Source organism: Carassius gibelio, chromosome B17 (assembly GCF_023724105.1).
Source record: "Carassius gibelio isolate Cgi1373 ecotype wild population from Czech Republic chromosome B17, carGib1.2-hapl.c, whole genome shotgun sequence".
NCBI lineage: Eukaryota > Metazoa > Chordata > Actinopteri > Cypriniformes > Cyprinidae > Carassius > Carassius gibelio.
Window position 1 is genome coordinate 10,349,253 of NC_068412.1, and position 14,474 is coordinate 10,363,726.

The window sequence follows — 14,474 nt, forward strand, 5'->3', positions numbered from 1 at the left end:
AAAGGGAGGAGGAAAATGGTCATATAAAACAGTTTTGGTGCATGAAACCTGAACTAACAATAAAAGTGGACTTCAGTGGGAAATATAAAACGCTACTAAAGTATACAATATGACTCCTTTAAAAACCCAGCGAGTATTGGTCTGTGGTGCCTGGGTCGAAATTGAAAGACTGCATGTGACTGCATTCTGCTACGTTACATTTGGTGCACACTGGTCCATGTTTAATCATGACCTCAAGCGGGAGGAATCTGCACAAGTACAAGTTTGCGACTGGAGGTGGGAGATTATGTAAATCCTCCATGTTAAGGTTAGCCGCTTTTGAACGGTAAAAGATGTTATTTTAGGTTGCACTTCAGTGCTCTGTTCAGGAACTGTGAGACTGAGATGTGGAGGTGTTTTAATCTCCAGATGGAGAATTTCATTACTGCCTCTTCACAATCCTGTCAAACTCTTAGAGTTAAATATAAATGGGCTCTTTTTCCTCCTGCTTCAGATGGCCTTTGTGTAATAAGAAAGACTCTGTGTGTATGTGTGTGCGATTTTATATCTCTGCTTTCAGAGAGACGTATGAGAACACAGGTAGTAGCTTTACTCATACAGATGTGTGGAGGGTTAGGCAGTCATATAGATTACATAGTTGACTTCTGTCACTTACCTCATATCGTAAAGACCCTGCTAGTGCCGCCATACACTCTAACAATTCAGGTGGGGCCAGTTAACAGCTGTTGGCCTCAAGGCCTCTGAGGGGAGGGGACCTGTTGGATCAGTCTTGAGGCAGAGAAAACTAGGCTTTGGCGTCTCAGGGTACTGTTTCCATGGTTACCATTCTCTTCCACTAATTTACACTGAGGTGTGGTGTTTCGAGATGAGAGAAATAATCTCCTCCACTCCGAATTTTGTATTAGATGATGCTTGTACAAGATCCTGTAAATAATCAAAATATCAGCAAGATGGAATCTTCAGACTTTTAGATGTTCTGCACTGATTTCTGGAGGAAAATCTAAGGAATTCTATCAAATACATTTTAAAATGGAAAATGAATGGTACATGCTGAAAAAGAGTGCCCATAATAAAGAAAAAAAATATGTCAGGTGTATGTCAGTATACATGTCGTTATATGTCATGTGGTGTAACCATCAAGCAAAAATGAATAATTTTTTTTTTTGCACGTCATTATTATTAGTAATGAAAAAATCAGTACGTTTTCTAGGTGGTAAAACTACACATTTTACAACAGGAACTAACTTTGCCATGTTATAAAAAGCTCAAATTATTATATTTTAAAAATGCTGTGGCTCAGTGGTAGAGCATTGTGTTAGCAGCGCTAAAGGTTGTGGGTTTAATTCCCAGGGAACACACATGCTGACAAAAAATAAATAAATAAATCTATAGCCTGAATGCATTGTAAGTAGCTTTGGATAAAAGCATCTGCTAAATGTAAATGTATTTGTGCAGATTGGTTGTACCACATGACACTACATTTGTAGTATTGACATATATTCATAATATTTGTGTATTTGTGTACCACCTCACTGCTTGTAATTGTAGAAAACTATGTTAATATTTTGATTTTAACAATTGAAAACATATTCATTAATGATTTTGAATTTAGCAATTTATAATATATTCATTACGTTGATTTTTTGTATACATTTCCTATTGACCGATTTTATTTAAACAAATAGAAATTAAAATAAACAGAACTTTGTATAATTTTCTTCACACACCATGTGCAGATGCCTTAGCTTGGGTTTGCAGGGCCCCAGTGCAGGTTGTACCTGGTAAATAGCACAAATAAACAAGAACAAAGATTAAAAAAAAAAATTAAATGTTTTATTTTTTTCAAGTTTGTAGGTATTCAGGTACAGAAACCAAATAATCAAATGTATAGCATTGCATAGTATTCACTGTATAAATTATGAGTATACTCAGTTGAATGCCTTTAACTCTTTTGAATGTTTAAATTGGCAAGGCTTAGAAACACATGCAGTTGATAAGCTTTCATGACTATGTGCAGCAGGGACCCGTCAACCTTCCTGAGTGTCTTTTAAGGCTGGCCTTGGCCAGTTGGTTGAATCACCGGTGGCTCCACACAGCCCTGGTCCTCTATAATCATCCCAATCTTTCACCCCACTAGTGACAGGCCTGAGGCTGGAAGTGTAACACACTAGTGTAAAATGTGCTAAGACTCAAATCTTCAGACATGACCAGTGTAATGAAAGGTTCAATCAGAGTAGAGGAAGGAGACCAGAGTCGGCGTACGGGGCTCGTGAGAGGCTTTATTCCCAAAACCAAAACAAAACAAATAAACAAACAAACAAGCGCGGCAGGTGCGTGCACTTTCTAACAGCACTTCGGCCACGGATACTGCGTCTGGTTTGCTCGATCGCTCTCCAGCTTCCTGCGCTCACGAGTCCCCGTCTCTCTCTCCTTTCGCCGGCTGTCGCGCTCCTTAAATGCGAGTTCCCCACGCCAATCACTGAAACGAGATCCAGGTGTTACTTGTTTCTCACCTGAACCACTTATCGCCGCTCGTCTCTTCACTCGCTCTCCCGTTGCAGACTTCGCTAAACCACGCCCCCGCCACAACCAGAATAAAAGAAACTGCCAAATCAAATGTTTTGTACATTTTTGTGTTTCCATTCTTTAAAGGTGTTGCAGAGAGAAAGGGAAACCTTTCAAGAGACTTTCACAAGAGATGGCAGTGGTGTGAAGTAGATATTAAAGGTGTTTTTTATGTCATTTTAATTTATGGGTCCAAGAACCTTAGTGAATTTTTTCTCGGTATCATTCATCATTGTGTTTCTGAAGGTGGCAATAAAGACTTGAGAGGAACTGGTGCAGAATTGCAGATACTAGAGTCTCCAACTGGTATTGAACTCACTGATATATTTGTTATTTATAATTTTTTCTTGGGCTAATACATCTCCGTCACCCTTCAACTCAGTCAGAACACAACAGTTTAGCTTTATGGAGGTGAAGAACATGCGGAAATGAGCCACACTCCATTCTAGAACAATCCTTGCCATCTCCAAGAAGTTCTTTCAAAAAGTTTAGACTTTGAATCAGCGTTTTCTTTCCTGACAGTCGTTACAGGATTACAGCTCTGGGAGGAAATTCTGAATATTAAACAGAATTCATTCAAGCTGGTTCTCCCTACACGGCGCCCAATCCCTAATGCCAGAGGATTCCGGAATAAGTCCAAGTCAAAGACTTTTCCATAAAACTATGATGGAATTTGCTGCAGTTGTATAATCCTTTGTGATGGTTTAAGTCCCAAATCAAGGAAGCCAGTGGGTTGAGAAATGGAGCCACCAGCTCAAGCCTGACAAACTTTGCATATTTGTTCAACAACCAGCTTGTCCTACTGTGGTGAGAGAGGGATAAGCCCTAGAGCAGACACCAGCTCTCCGTGAGCCTCGGCCAGCTGTTTACACACCAACCAGCACTTATGGCTTGCCCTTCAAAAACGGAAATGCAGCAGGAAAGCCATATTCTCTCTTTTACCATTTCTCTGCATGGTTTCGTCTTCTTCTGTGAGGTCATAACAGCCAGAAAACAAGTGGGGGCAAGCTCGCTATCTGCTCTCCTGCAAATCTTTCACAGCATCCAGACGGCTTGGGTCAGGCTTTATCTTAAAAACTCATGAGATGCAGCAGGGGTTTAAACATAAACCGTTTTACATAAACACTGACATTCAATGAGACAAAACAAAGAGACATTCCGTACTTTCTCTTACCATGTCAAAGTCACCTCTAAAAGACCCAACACTGACAACTTTGATGTGGGCAATTGTGTCACTTTTAAAGAATTAGATCAATGGGTGAGGCCACTGCACAGAACATCTGGGAAGTTCAAGATGCTGATGTATCTATCGCTCACGCCTCCATTTATTATTCACCTTTGCCACAACATGTCACCTGGCTGTGGCTGCACCTTTTCCTCAATGGGATGAAGCTCATTAGTCATTAAGATAAAAAAAGGTTTATTGCACTTAAAACGAAAAACATGAGATTATATTCAAGATTGTAGTTAAAAATGAAACTTCTTCCCACAAAACGGAGTTCCAAGTAAACGTATAAGGGAAGTGTGTTCATATGCCGTTGCAATCCCAATGCAAAGTGTATATAAACAGCTGTTTCGCTCTTTCCACCACCCCAGCACTATTTATTTAGATAATTAGGTCCAGAGGGTTGTTTTAGAGCTTGAGTCAAGTCTCAAGCGTGAGCCCCTTCGTTGCAGAGATCAAGCCAATCCTGTTTACCCTTATTGCTTGCATAGAATGAATGAATGTGAACTTAAGCAATTAGATTTTTTTTTTATGATAATGTTTGTAAGCCTTAGTTAATTGAGTAGGGAATATGTAGAATATGGGAAATTGGGTAGGGAATAGACAGGATAGGATGGTTAATTGAGTTGGGAATGGGAAAAATAATATTGGTATGATATAGGTTGAGGGAAAGGGAGTTTGGTTTGTATAGAGGTTAGTATAGAGAATCGTTTTGGAAATTGATAGTATAGGGTAGTGAGCAGTTTTGTGGAAACTACTTAACTGTTGCCAGATTAACAAGCTACTTATAATTAGGGATGTAACGATTCAGTCAACTCACAATTCAGTTCCCAGTTTTATTTTATTTATTTTTTGAAATTAAGACAAATTATGAATTAAATGTGTCCTTTTATTATCGCTTGTGCAAAATGCTGTACATTTCTGTGTGAAATTATAATATAACTATAATGATATACTAATAAAGCACTTGCATAATATTGCTTTTTGTTGGTTTAATCGCTCATTTGTAAGTCGCTTTGGATAAAAGCATCTGCTAAATGACAAACTTTAAATATAGTTTAAATGTAAATAACAAAACTAACTTTTAATTTTAAAATAAGCCCCAAATCAAAAAGTAACAGTAAGTAACACAAATAAAATAAATTGCTTCATAAAAACAAAATAAGGCTTTGTCCGTGCTTCTTCCATTTAAAATAAGAGGCAACCACTGAATTTTAATTAGGATCCAAACAAAGATACTGCATACATGCAACATGAGCAGTTTTTTCAATCTAAATTAGATTTGTATAATTTTGAAATTTTGAAGCTAAAACAGAATGGTTTGACTTCAGTTTTGTGAATCTATACATAAAAAAATCTGGATGAAACAGCAGACGAGCTGAATGAAATGCAGATCCACTAACTACCCCTAAATGAATTGCGATTTGTTTAGCATTTCAACCGATTTGAATCGTCACATATTTAAATCGATTTTCAACCGGCTCGTGGTTAATCGTTACGTCCTTACTTATAATGTGAAGTAGTTTAAGGGATAGTTAGAGATAGTCATCTTCATGTTGTTCCAGACATTCTTTACTTTTATTTCTTTACACAAAATAACATGGTCTTTAATTAGGATTCAACTTCAACTGATAAATATCTAAATGTGCAAGAATTCAAAAGAATTCCCCAGTTCATTTTTTATTTATTTTTTCAAGGATTTGAAAAACAAAAATTAACGAATAATTTTTAACCAGTTTAATGTTTGCAAGGACTCAAAATAATTGAGTCTTTTTTCCCCAATGAACAGTTCACAAGGGTTTCAAAGAATCAGTAAATCATTTTTGTAGTGATGTAAGATGCACATGTTTTAGTACATAATTTTTACTAATTAACTGTTTGCTGAGTTTTAGCAACTGGTTAATTTACATTAGCATTTGCTTGAACTGCCAATGTACTGTAAAAAATCTATATAAATATATATATATTTGCAAATTAATAAAAAATCTGGAAATTCTTAACATGAGCATAATATATTTTATACAAAATTTTAAATAATGTTCAAATAATTTTTTGATTAATACTTTTAAAGATTGTTTGTCTTGCTTCCCAAGACATGTTGGAAATATCGAAGTATTGCTCTTGCTAATAAATAATTTGTTGTAATATCTCCGCCATCTTGGATTTCACATTAAAAGCTAATGACCTTTTGATAACCTACTATTCCTCAGCTAATTGCCCAGATAGCACACATCTAATGCCTTCTGTTCCTGAAAGTGTGTGATAAACAATTCAGCATGTTATATTTCATTAATAACAGATCTGAATCCTTCTGCTCATCCTTCTGGCGTACTATATCATTAAGAACATACAACACAGATGATACCTGTTAACACAAGACACTTGATATATTACACTTATAGAGAGCTCTCCTTTAAAAGACATCTCAACTCCACCTGTACAGCTCCTTTTAGCATCTGATTCCTTTACAGCTCTAATGGCAGGGGGTTATTTCTTTTATTACTTTTAAAAAGTTTTTTTTTCTTTTGCGCATTGATTTTTAAGCAGCTCCTTCCAATTAGTTGCCGCTTTCACAAGCTGTAGCTGTCACCCAGAGAAGAGTGACAGACCCAGGCTGATGGAACAAAAAAAAGCTTTGATTAGAAAACTGAGCAAATTCACACAGTCCTCTTTGAAACCTGTCTAGTGTGACAACCTCACAGTTGCCACACCAGATTATTAGGTAATTCACTGAGCCTGTACTAATTAACAAAATTATTCACTGGAATTAAAAACGCTGTGCACAGCATTTAGCTGATCTTTCAACAGTTAAGCGTGCAGAGATCAATTCTTACTTGGCTCTGGGTGCTTTTTGTTGGCTCCAGGTTTCTAATAATTCCTCTTTTAATGGATTGCTTTGATAATCTGTTACTCTTTCGTTTGATAGGATTTTATGGAATGTTCCAAGGCCTCTTGTTTGTCATCAGCAGAGTTCCTTCAGATATGTTGTGATCAGAGGTGTTTTCAAGGAAGTGTTTGGCGTCATTCAACATAAGCACAAGGAGAGGGATGTGACACAGATTCCCTGAATAAAACGCGTCTTGGTATTGAAACCAAATAATTACTGTCACTGAATAAAAAATTTTGGAAATAACATACGTTTCAATAATACTCAAAACAAGATGTTTATCTAATTTATAAAGACTTAACTAAAACAAAAAAAATAAATAAAAATTATGTATTTAGCAGACGCTTTTATCCAAAGCAACTTACAGTGCATTCAGGCTATAAATTTTTACATATCATGTGTTCCCAGGGAATCGAACCCCCAACCTTGCACTTGCTTGCTTGCTAGCACAGATTTATTTATTAATTTATTATGTAATTCATTATAAATAAAAAGGCCTATACAAAATGTCTTTCTAATTTAAATTGTTTGAAGGACAATAAGAAGGACATCTTTTTTTTTACATTTGTACTTTTTCACTAACCACGCATAACATTTTTTTTTCTCAAACACACGATCAAAAACATACATGCTGCTCAAATATTATTATAGCCCAATTTCTGTTGATTACAGTGATATTAGACTTTAGCCATTTAGATGTTTATAAGCTACTGAAAAAAGCACACGTGTCAGGGCATGACAAAACTTCTCCAGGCCCCAAAAATACCCTTCTATTTGTGACCTGTTTTTTTTTTACTTTTCTTTGTACTAAGATGTACTGAATGTGTTAATAAAAGAAGACAAGACAAAGATGCTAATTAAGAACACAGTCTTTTGCAGTTTAGTGTGTTTTTTTTTTTTTTTTTTTTTTTTTTTTTTTGAGGCGTTAATTCTTTGTTTGGAGTTCTCTTTCACAGCCACTTTTTTTATTTTTTCATATCAACTGCATTAACATAAGTCCTCAGAGTTCGATCACGTATAAAAGAGACCTTTATTAAGCTGCATTTTGGAGCAAAAAGCATACTGGTCTCATAACACAAGTATAGGCATTATAATGCATGAGCTGAAAGGGGAATTTGGTACCTAAGGGTTGCCATGGTGACCGGTGAGCATCAATTCCACAGCTATCTGAAACTCGGCTGCTAAAAGCTCTCTTGGACACAAATGCACACCGTTCGGTCCCTGCGTACCCTATAACTAACTATTCTTCTTGGCCCTGTCATCAAGACCCTGTTTGTTTTGTTGTGCTGTCAGTCATATATCCGACAACCTCTAATGCACTGCATTCGGATTACTGTGTTTTGCAGAGACAAAGCAGGCCTGCACTTTCAACGGAGTGGAGTACCATGACGGGGACATGTTCAGGATGGACGCCTGTCGCTTCTGCCGCTGTCAGGGTGGGGTGTCCGTGTGCTTTACGGCCCAGTGCGGCGTCCTCCACTGCGAACGCTACTACGTCCCTGACGGAGAGTGTTGTCCTGTCTGTGAAGGTTAGAAAGAGAAAATATTCCTGGTCTTCATATAGCAGGCATGTGTGCACCATTCTCCAAATGATATCAAGCTGTCTTTAGCATTAGCCTTGTGCCTTAGGGCCTGTTTTGCATATGCTGTTGATGCTCTGCCTGTAATTGAGGTGATTTTTGTGAATTTTAATGAATAGTGTCATCCAGGTCCAAAACTAGATTCCAAAGCAATTATGGCATGACTAGTTTTTTTTACTTTCTCTGAATATATTGTGCATTTTGCATGATGTGGAAGATTCTGTCGATTGGACGTTGAAATTGCAGGATAAATTCTTTGTGTGCTTGCGTTCTCCCAGTTCAGGGAGCATCCAGGGCTAATTAGTTCAGGGAAACTGTTCATTGTTTTATTTTGTAGACAACCTGTAATAGGCTGCCAGTGAGCATGTAATTTCGATTGCTATGCTTCTCTTGTGGGTAGGTTTTGTTGTCCAATACATTACTGCTTGGAATTACCTTGCTACATTTTCCGCTCATGTTCTATTTATCAGATTGTGGTCATGTTGAAATTAGTTTGCGAATGATTTTGTTGTTATGTAGTTAATTAAAGTGAAGCTCATCCACTCCCCTGTAGCTTTCCTCCTGAGAGTTTTACTGCCGTCAATTAAACAAATGAAATCGGCCAATGAATGTAAGCCTGTATGACTCCATATGCTGACTCATAGACAGTCTTGACTTACGATGGAGGTAAATCATTTTAATCAACCACTTAGCCTCTTAAACTCTGCAGACCCGGTACCGGGTCCGAAAATAGCATGTCACATGTTTGTGTCTCATTTGCATATCCTTCCTTATATGGCATTTGCCCAAAAATGGGTTCATTTGAAAGCTTAGAGTGTTTTCTTTACAAAGAATACCATTAATTGGGGTTTTATGATACATAAAGTAGTCAAATTAAGCTAAGAAATATATTTCCCCCCCCCATAAATTTCCATCTAACGATTGCGAATACGTTTTCGTAAGAATGTGTATTTAAAATATTTTTCACAAAACAGTCAAGTCATATATCACAAGAAAGCTCTCATTCTCAGGAATCTGATGATGTAGATCATTTTATTGTGTGACAATCACAGATCGAATGATCTTCAACAGAATCGCGATGTAAAATTTCTCACCTTATTATTTATACATTTTGCACCGCTTCAGTCAGCCGCAAACAGCCACGCATACCTATATACTCGATATAATCTTTTAGATTAGAATCTCTTCTTTCCAACAAGACCATTTTTACGTTTCTGCGTGCTTCCATTGCTGAGATATAAAGCGTTCTGTACAAGTGCGCAATAGAGGTCCAAAGCCCTGTGAGCGCTGACCAGACCTCTAACTCATATGATGCGCACTGAAGCCTTTTTCCTGCTATACAGATCTGATCTCTTTGTGAAGCGCTATTAGTCCAAATAGCTGTCACTCAAAAGCCGTCTGAACCAGTCAGAGGTGCGAATAGCCGCAACAGGGGGGTCACTTACTGCCCCGTCCTGTTTCCGTCCGGTGACGTCACAGAACCGCTGACCGATGGGAGATTGAGTGTTTGGCTGCTTCTAAACAAAGACCACGCGAGGGGGAAACTACACGCGGAAGAATCTCCGGATTAACAATGAATAATATTCATAATACAAGTTATGGAGGACCACCGTCGCCGTGGAGAGGTCAGGACGCGCATCTGGTAAGCGTATACGCGTGATACTTGCTTTTATACATTTCATTCTTTATTTTGAAGCCTCGAAGCTGCGCTAGCCATAAGCTTATCTGTTTATTTTCATAATTTTCATATTTGACCGCATTTCAGTGAATATACAGTAAACAGTACAGTATACTGGGGTGGATGAACATAAATTAGTTTGTTGACGCTCCGAAGTTCGCGTTGAAGCTTCGGGGACGCGGATTTATCGCTGGTTTTGAATAATAACAAACAGACACGCTATAAATATGAAATATCATACATGCTTGAGACAGGCAAAGTCTCTCAATCTTTACATGATGCAGAATAGACATAAATGAAATGATATTAAGCTGGAAATTGTGGATTCTATTTAAGACTGTGACAGACCAGATATTTTAATAATTCTATGCATGTCGCTATTGCCTAATATGATTTCAGAAAACATACACACAAAAAAGCACATTGTATTGAGATGGTTCATCATATGTGAAACAACATAAATAATACTATTTGTCACAAACAGCAGCTTTTTATGTAACTTCTGAGTGTTTTCTGTAAAATAATATACAGATATCACATTATTCCATACTGCAAGTGTGCAAAAGATGACTTCATACTTATTTAGACTAAAATTTTGTACAAAAATGGTATTATTCCTTCCTTCAGTTGGAATAGAATAACTTTTGCATAGATTAAGATAGAAAGAAATTTCTTTTTTCCTCTATTAGCTGACATGTGCTAGAAAAACATGAAATTGGTCTAAAGTTACTAGGCCCTTCATTGCCTGAGCTATACTATTTCAAACCTTAGTTTACACAAATAAAATAAAAAAGCGCCTTGTTTTTTCCCCTATTTATTATAACACAGACAGCATATATTGTCATTTTTATCAATTTCAACAGTGTTTTATGTAATTTCAAAGGGTTTCCTTTAAAATGATACCAAACTTTGTCATCTCACACTTTTGAATGTGAATAGGGAAGCATTCAAAATTAGGAAGGAAAATGAAAAACGGAAATCCCCAAAATAGCATTTGTGCTTAAGAGGTTAGAACAGTGGTTCTTAACTTTTTAGGGGCCACAACTATATCCAAAGGCCCAATGACATTCAAGATGTACTGAATAAGAGTTTTTAAAAGTATGTAGGTTTTTTTATTTTTATTATTTACATCGCATTGTGCATGACGAGAAAAATGGAGTTGTACTATTTTATTAATTTACATGACTTTCCAGTTATAGAAATTACACGTTTTCCAGTGTTTCAGTGAAAATGGTTTTTGAGAAGATGAATTAAAGGGATAGATGACCCAAAAAATAACAATTCTAACTCGTAAGACCTTTGTTTATCTTCGGAACACAAATTAAGTTATTAATTAAGAATTGTTGAACTAGGCCATTATTTTCTTTGCGCACAAAATTCTCATAGCTTCATAAAATTATGATTGAAACACTGATGTCAATTGGTCTATTTTGATGATGTTCTTAGTTCTTGGCCTTGAATGTGATATTTATGTGATATTGCTGTCTATGCAGGTCAGAAAGTTCTTGCACTTCACCAAAAAAAACCTTAATTTGGGTTCTGAAGATAAACAAAGGTCTTACGTGTTTGGAACGACATTATTAATGACACAATTTTCATTCAGCTATCCCCTTAAACTATGAAATATGATGAATTTTGTTTACACTTATTGTAATATTAGTTTTCTTCTATTGTAACTCTGTTAGTGTATAACACTAACCCTGCTGAAAAAAATCATCTTGAGCTGGTTACTGGAAAACGGTAAAACATGGAACACAATAAAGCTCAGGCAGCGTGAATGAACAAAACAGGAACAGAAACTTTCCAAAATCTCTGTGTAAAGGGCATCATTATCTGGTCCAAACTTGTCCAAGCTGATCATTTAGGAGGCTTTCACACTGGCAGTTTAGTGCGGAACGAAGCATGGTTCACATGAAAAATCACTAATGTGAACGCAGTCATCGGACCCTGGTCCGCACTGGGGTACCGAACCCGAGACTACCTGGAGAAGGTGGTCTGAGTTCGGCTGCTCCCAAACTGTGGCGCAGTGTGTGTGAATGTGCAAGCAACACGGACTCGGGTGCGCACTTGTTCAGGAAGTAAAAGTAGCGGATGTGTTACACTGTCGATATCATTGTTTACTCAACACACGAGAACCATGAGTGGCAGGGGAACGTTGTGGGACACGGAAGAGGTGTAAACAAAGATACAAATGCATTTCTTGCACTCAGCTGTCTTCTCAAAAAATATCTTCTACGAGCAGCAGAAACACGGCGTCCCCTGGATATGTGCTGAATTACACCATGCAATGAACATAAACGCAGTTGTCGTTCACTATGCTGTGCATAATAGCACCAAAATAACAAAAAAATTACAACTATGTTCAGTCGGGTTGTGTTCTCCATGTGTTTTCCGTGTGCGTTTGCGATGACGTAAGGTGACTGAAAACGCACCTGGGATCGATACAACTATTGAGTATGAAAGGAGACCAACGCTGCGGGTGGTGCCGGGAACAATCGTGTTCAGGCTCGGACTGCAGCAAACAAGCCCACTGTAAAAGCCCCCTAAATGGTCTAAGACCATCATTAGCTAGTACATGCTGGGTATTAACTAGTCCAGACTAGTATTTAGTTAGTCCAAATTGGTCCCAGCTGGTCATTAGCTGGTCCAAGCTGGTTATTAGCTTGTGCAAACTTGTAGACCATCCTGAACTAGTTACAAACCCCCCACCAGTTGCTTGTATAAAGTTAAGGTGTTCAGAAACTATCTGTTCCGTTCTAAAACAGCTTAAACTGACTTTTCCAGAAGGGTATATTTTGCAAGATGTCAGTACTAATGTGTGGCAGCTATCATCATCTTGTCTTTCTGTTCTTTTCACTTTCTCTTTACAGACCCCATCTACCCAGTGCTCAATTTAGCCGGCTGCTATGTGAATGGGCAGATCCTGGCTCACGGAGACCATTGGCGTGAGGACGACTGTACCTTCTGCCAGTGTGTGAGTGGAGAGGCCCACTGTGTGGCAGCTGCCTGTGGCCACAGCTGTCTCAATCCTGTCACTGTGCCCGGAGAGTGTTGCCCTGTGTGTGAAGGTAAGAACAGATGCACTTTATGGATGCGGGTTGGAATTATTTTGTATTCTCGGATATAAAACACACTCTGTGGCAGCACATGAACACAGATAATTATAGTTATACATTATGAAATGTGTCCGATCGCAATTGTTATGGTTTCGTATGCATTGCAATCTCTGTGTTTCATAAACGCCACTAAAGCCAGTATAAAGTAACTTCTTCCATAGTCAGTTTCTGGATCAGCTACTCTAATGGTGAAGCTACAATTTACTCAGGCTGAGCAAGATGCCTAATTGATTCATTCTACATTCACATGCTATTATTTTTTGACATAAGTATGTATTCAGCTACTGTGATATGATGACAGTTCTTAGTGACTAAATCTAGCAGGGCAGTACCCTTGTACCCACTATTTATTTTTATGTTAAGTCATGTTCACGTCATGTAATTACTGGAATTACCAGCGAACAACCCAGACATTCTTCTTGAACCTCAGACTTATACATTTCTATGACAAAGCTAATAATGGCAAAATGAATCTCTGTATTTATAGTTACCAGTAGACAAAACCACAATACAACAAGAAACATTCATTAAGCAAATGCTTTATTAATAAATTCAAATTAAATTGAAATGTTTTTGGTTATTAGACATTAGTCAACCAAATCTATATAAGAGTAATCTTGCATTATTAAGGCATTAACATTAGTCAATTATAGTAATTATTAAACAGAAAGATTACAAGAATATCTGTACTGTTTACTGCTGAAGCCTTCTCAGTTTTCTGTGATGTTGCAGCAGTCAAATAGGAGCTTTCAGAAAATGGTAGTTTACAACGTGGTAATTACAAGTTCTACAAGGACATAAATGCTTTTTACAAGACATAGAATCTTGTAATTACGGTAATTCAGACTGGGGATAGCAGCTTCACAAATTAATAATTTTTTTCATAGTAAGTCTTGTAAAATGATTTTGTTTTTTTGTTTTTTCAAAAGAAAATGCATTACTTTTAAAAGTAATGCATTACAATATTGCATTACTCCATTAAGTAATGCATTATGTTCCTTTTGTTACTTGAAAATAGTAATCTGATTACATAACATGCTACTTGTAAGGTGTAACCTTCTACCTGGCAATGAGTGCCTTGCTATGCAGTTGCTAGGTCGTTCTGGGTGTCTGCCCAAATCAAGTGGTTTCTATCATACTCTGGCCACTTGATATGGTTTGAGTCCTTTCAATGCGATTTAATATTTTACACCCAAATAAACAGCCAGACAAAAGGGTCAGAGAATGGACACTTAACACTCATCATGAACATTAATTCAATGTTGTATTCAAAAACAGGCTGAGTTGGTTAAGTCTATGTAGGACCCAGTTCAAATACTCCAATGTCCAAATGGCACAGTTTGAGTGACCTTGTTGTCTTGTGGACTTACAATGGCTGATGTGTACGTGTCCACAAGACTGTAGTGCAGGAATGTCCAAACCT

The 14,474-nt window shown here is 37.4% G+C and overlaps 1 protein-coding gene across 2 annotated transcripts in view; it reads left to right on the plus strand.

Moving 5' to 3' along the window:
• The window catches only part of crim1 (cysteine rich transmembrane BMP regulator 1 (chordin-like)), a 125,387-nt gene that overhangs the window by 75,068 nt on the left and 35,845 nt on the right, over positions 1-14,474 (plus strand). Inside the window, exons 6-7 of one of the 2 annotated variants that reach the window (XM_052580124.1) lie at positions 8,024-8,206; positions 12,806-13,003. In XM_052580124.1, the coding sequence (XP_052436084.1) occupies positions 8,024-8,206; positions 12,806-13,003 (381 nt within the window). The remainder of the gene's footprint in view (positions 1-8,023; positions 8,207-12,805; positions 13,004-14,474) is intronic. The other variant, XM_052580125.1, reaches the window with a different exon arrangement.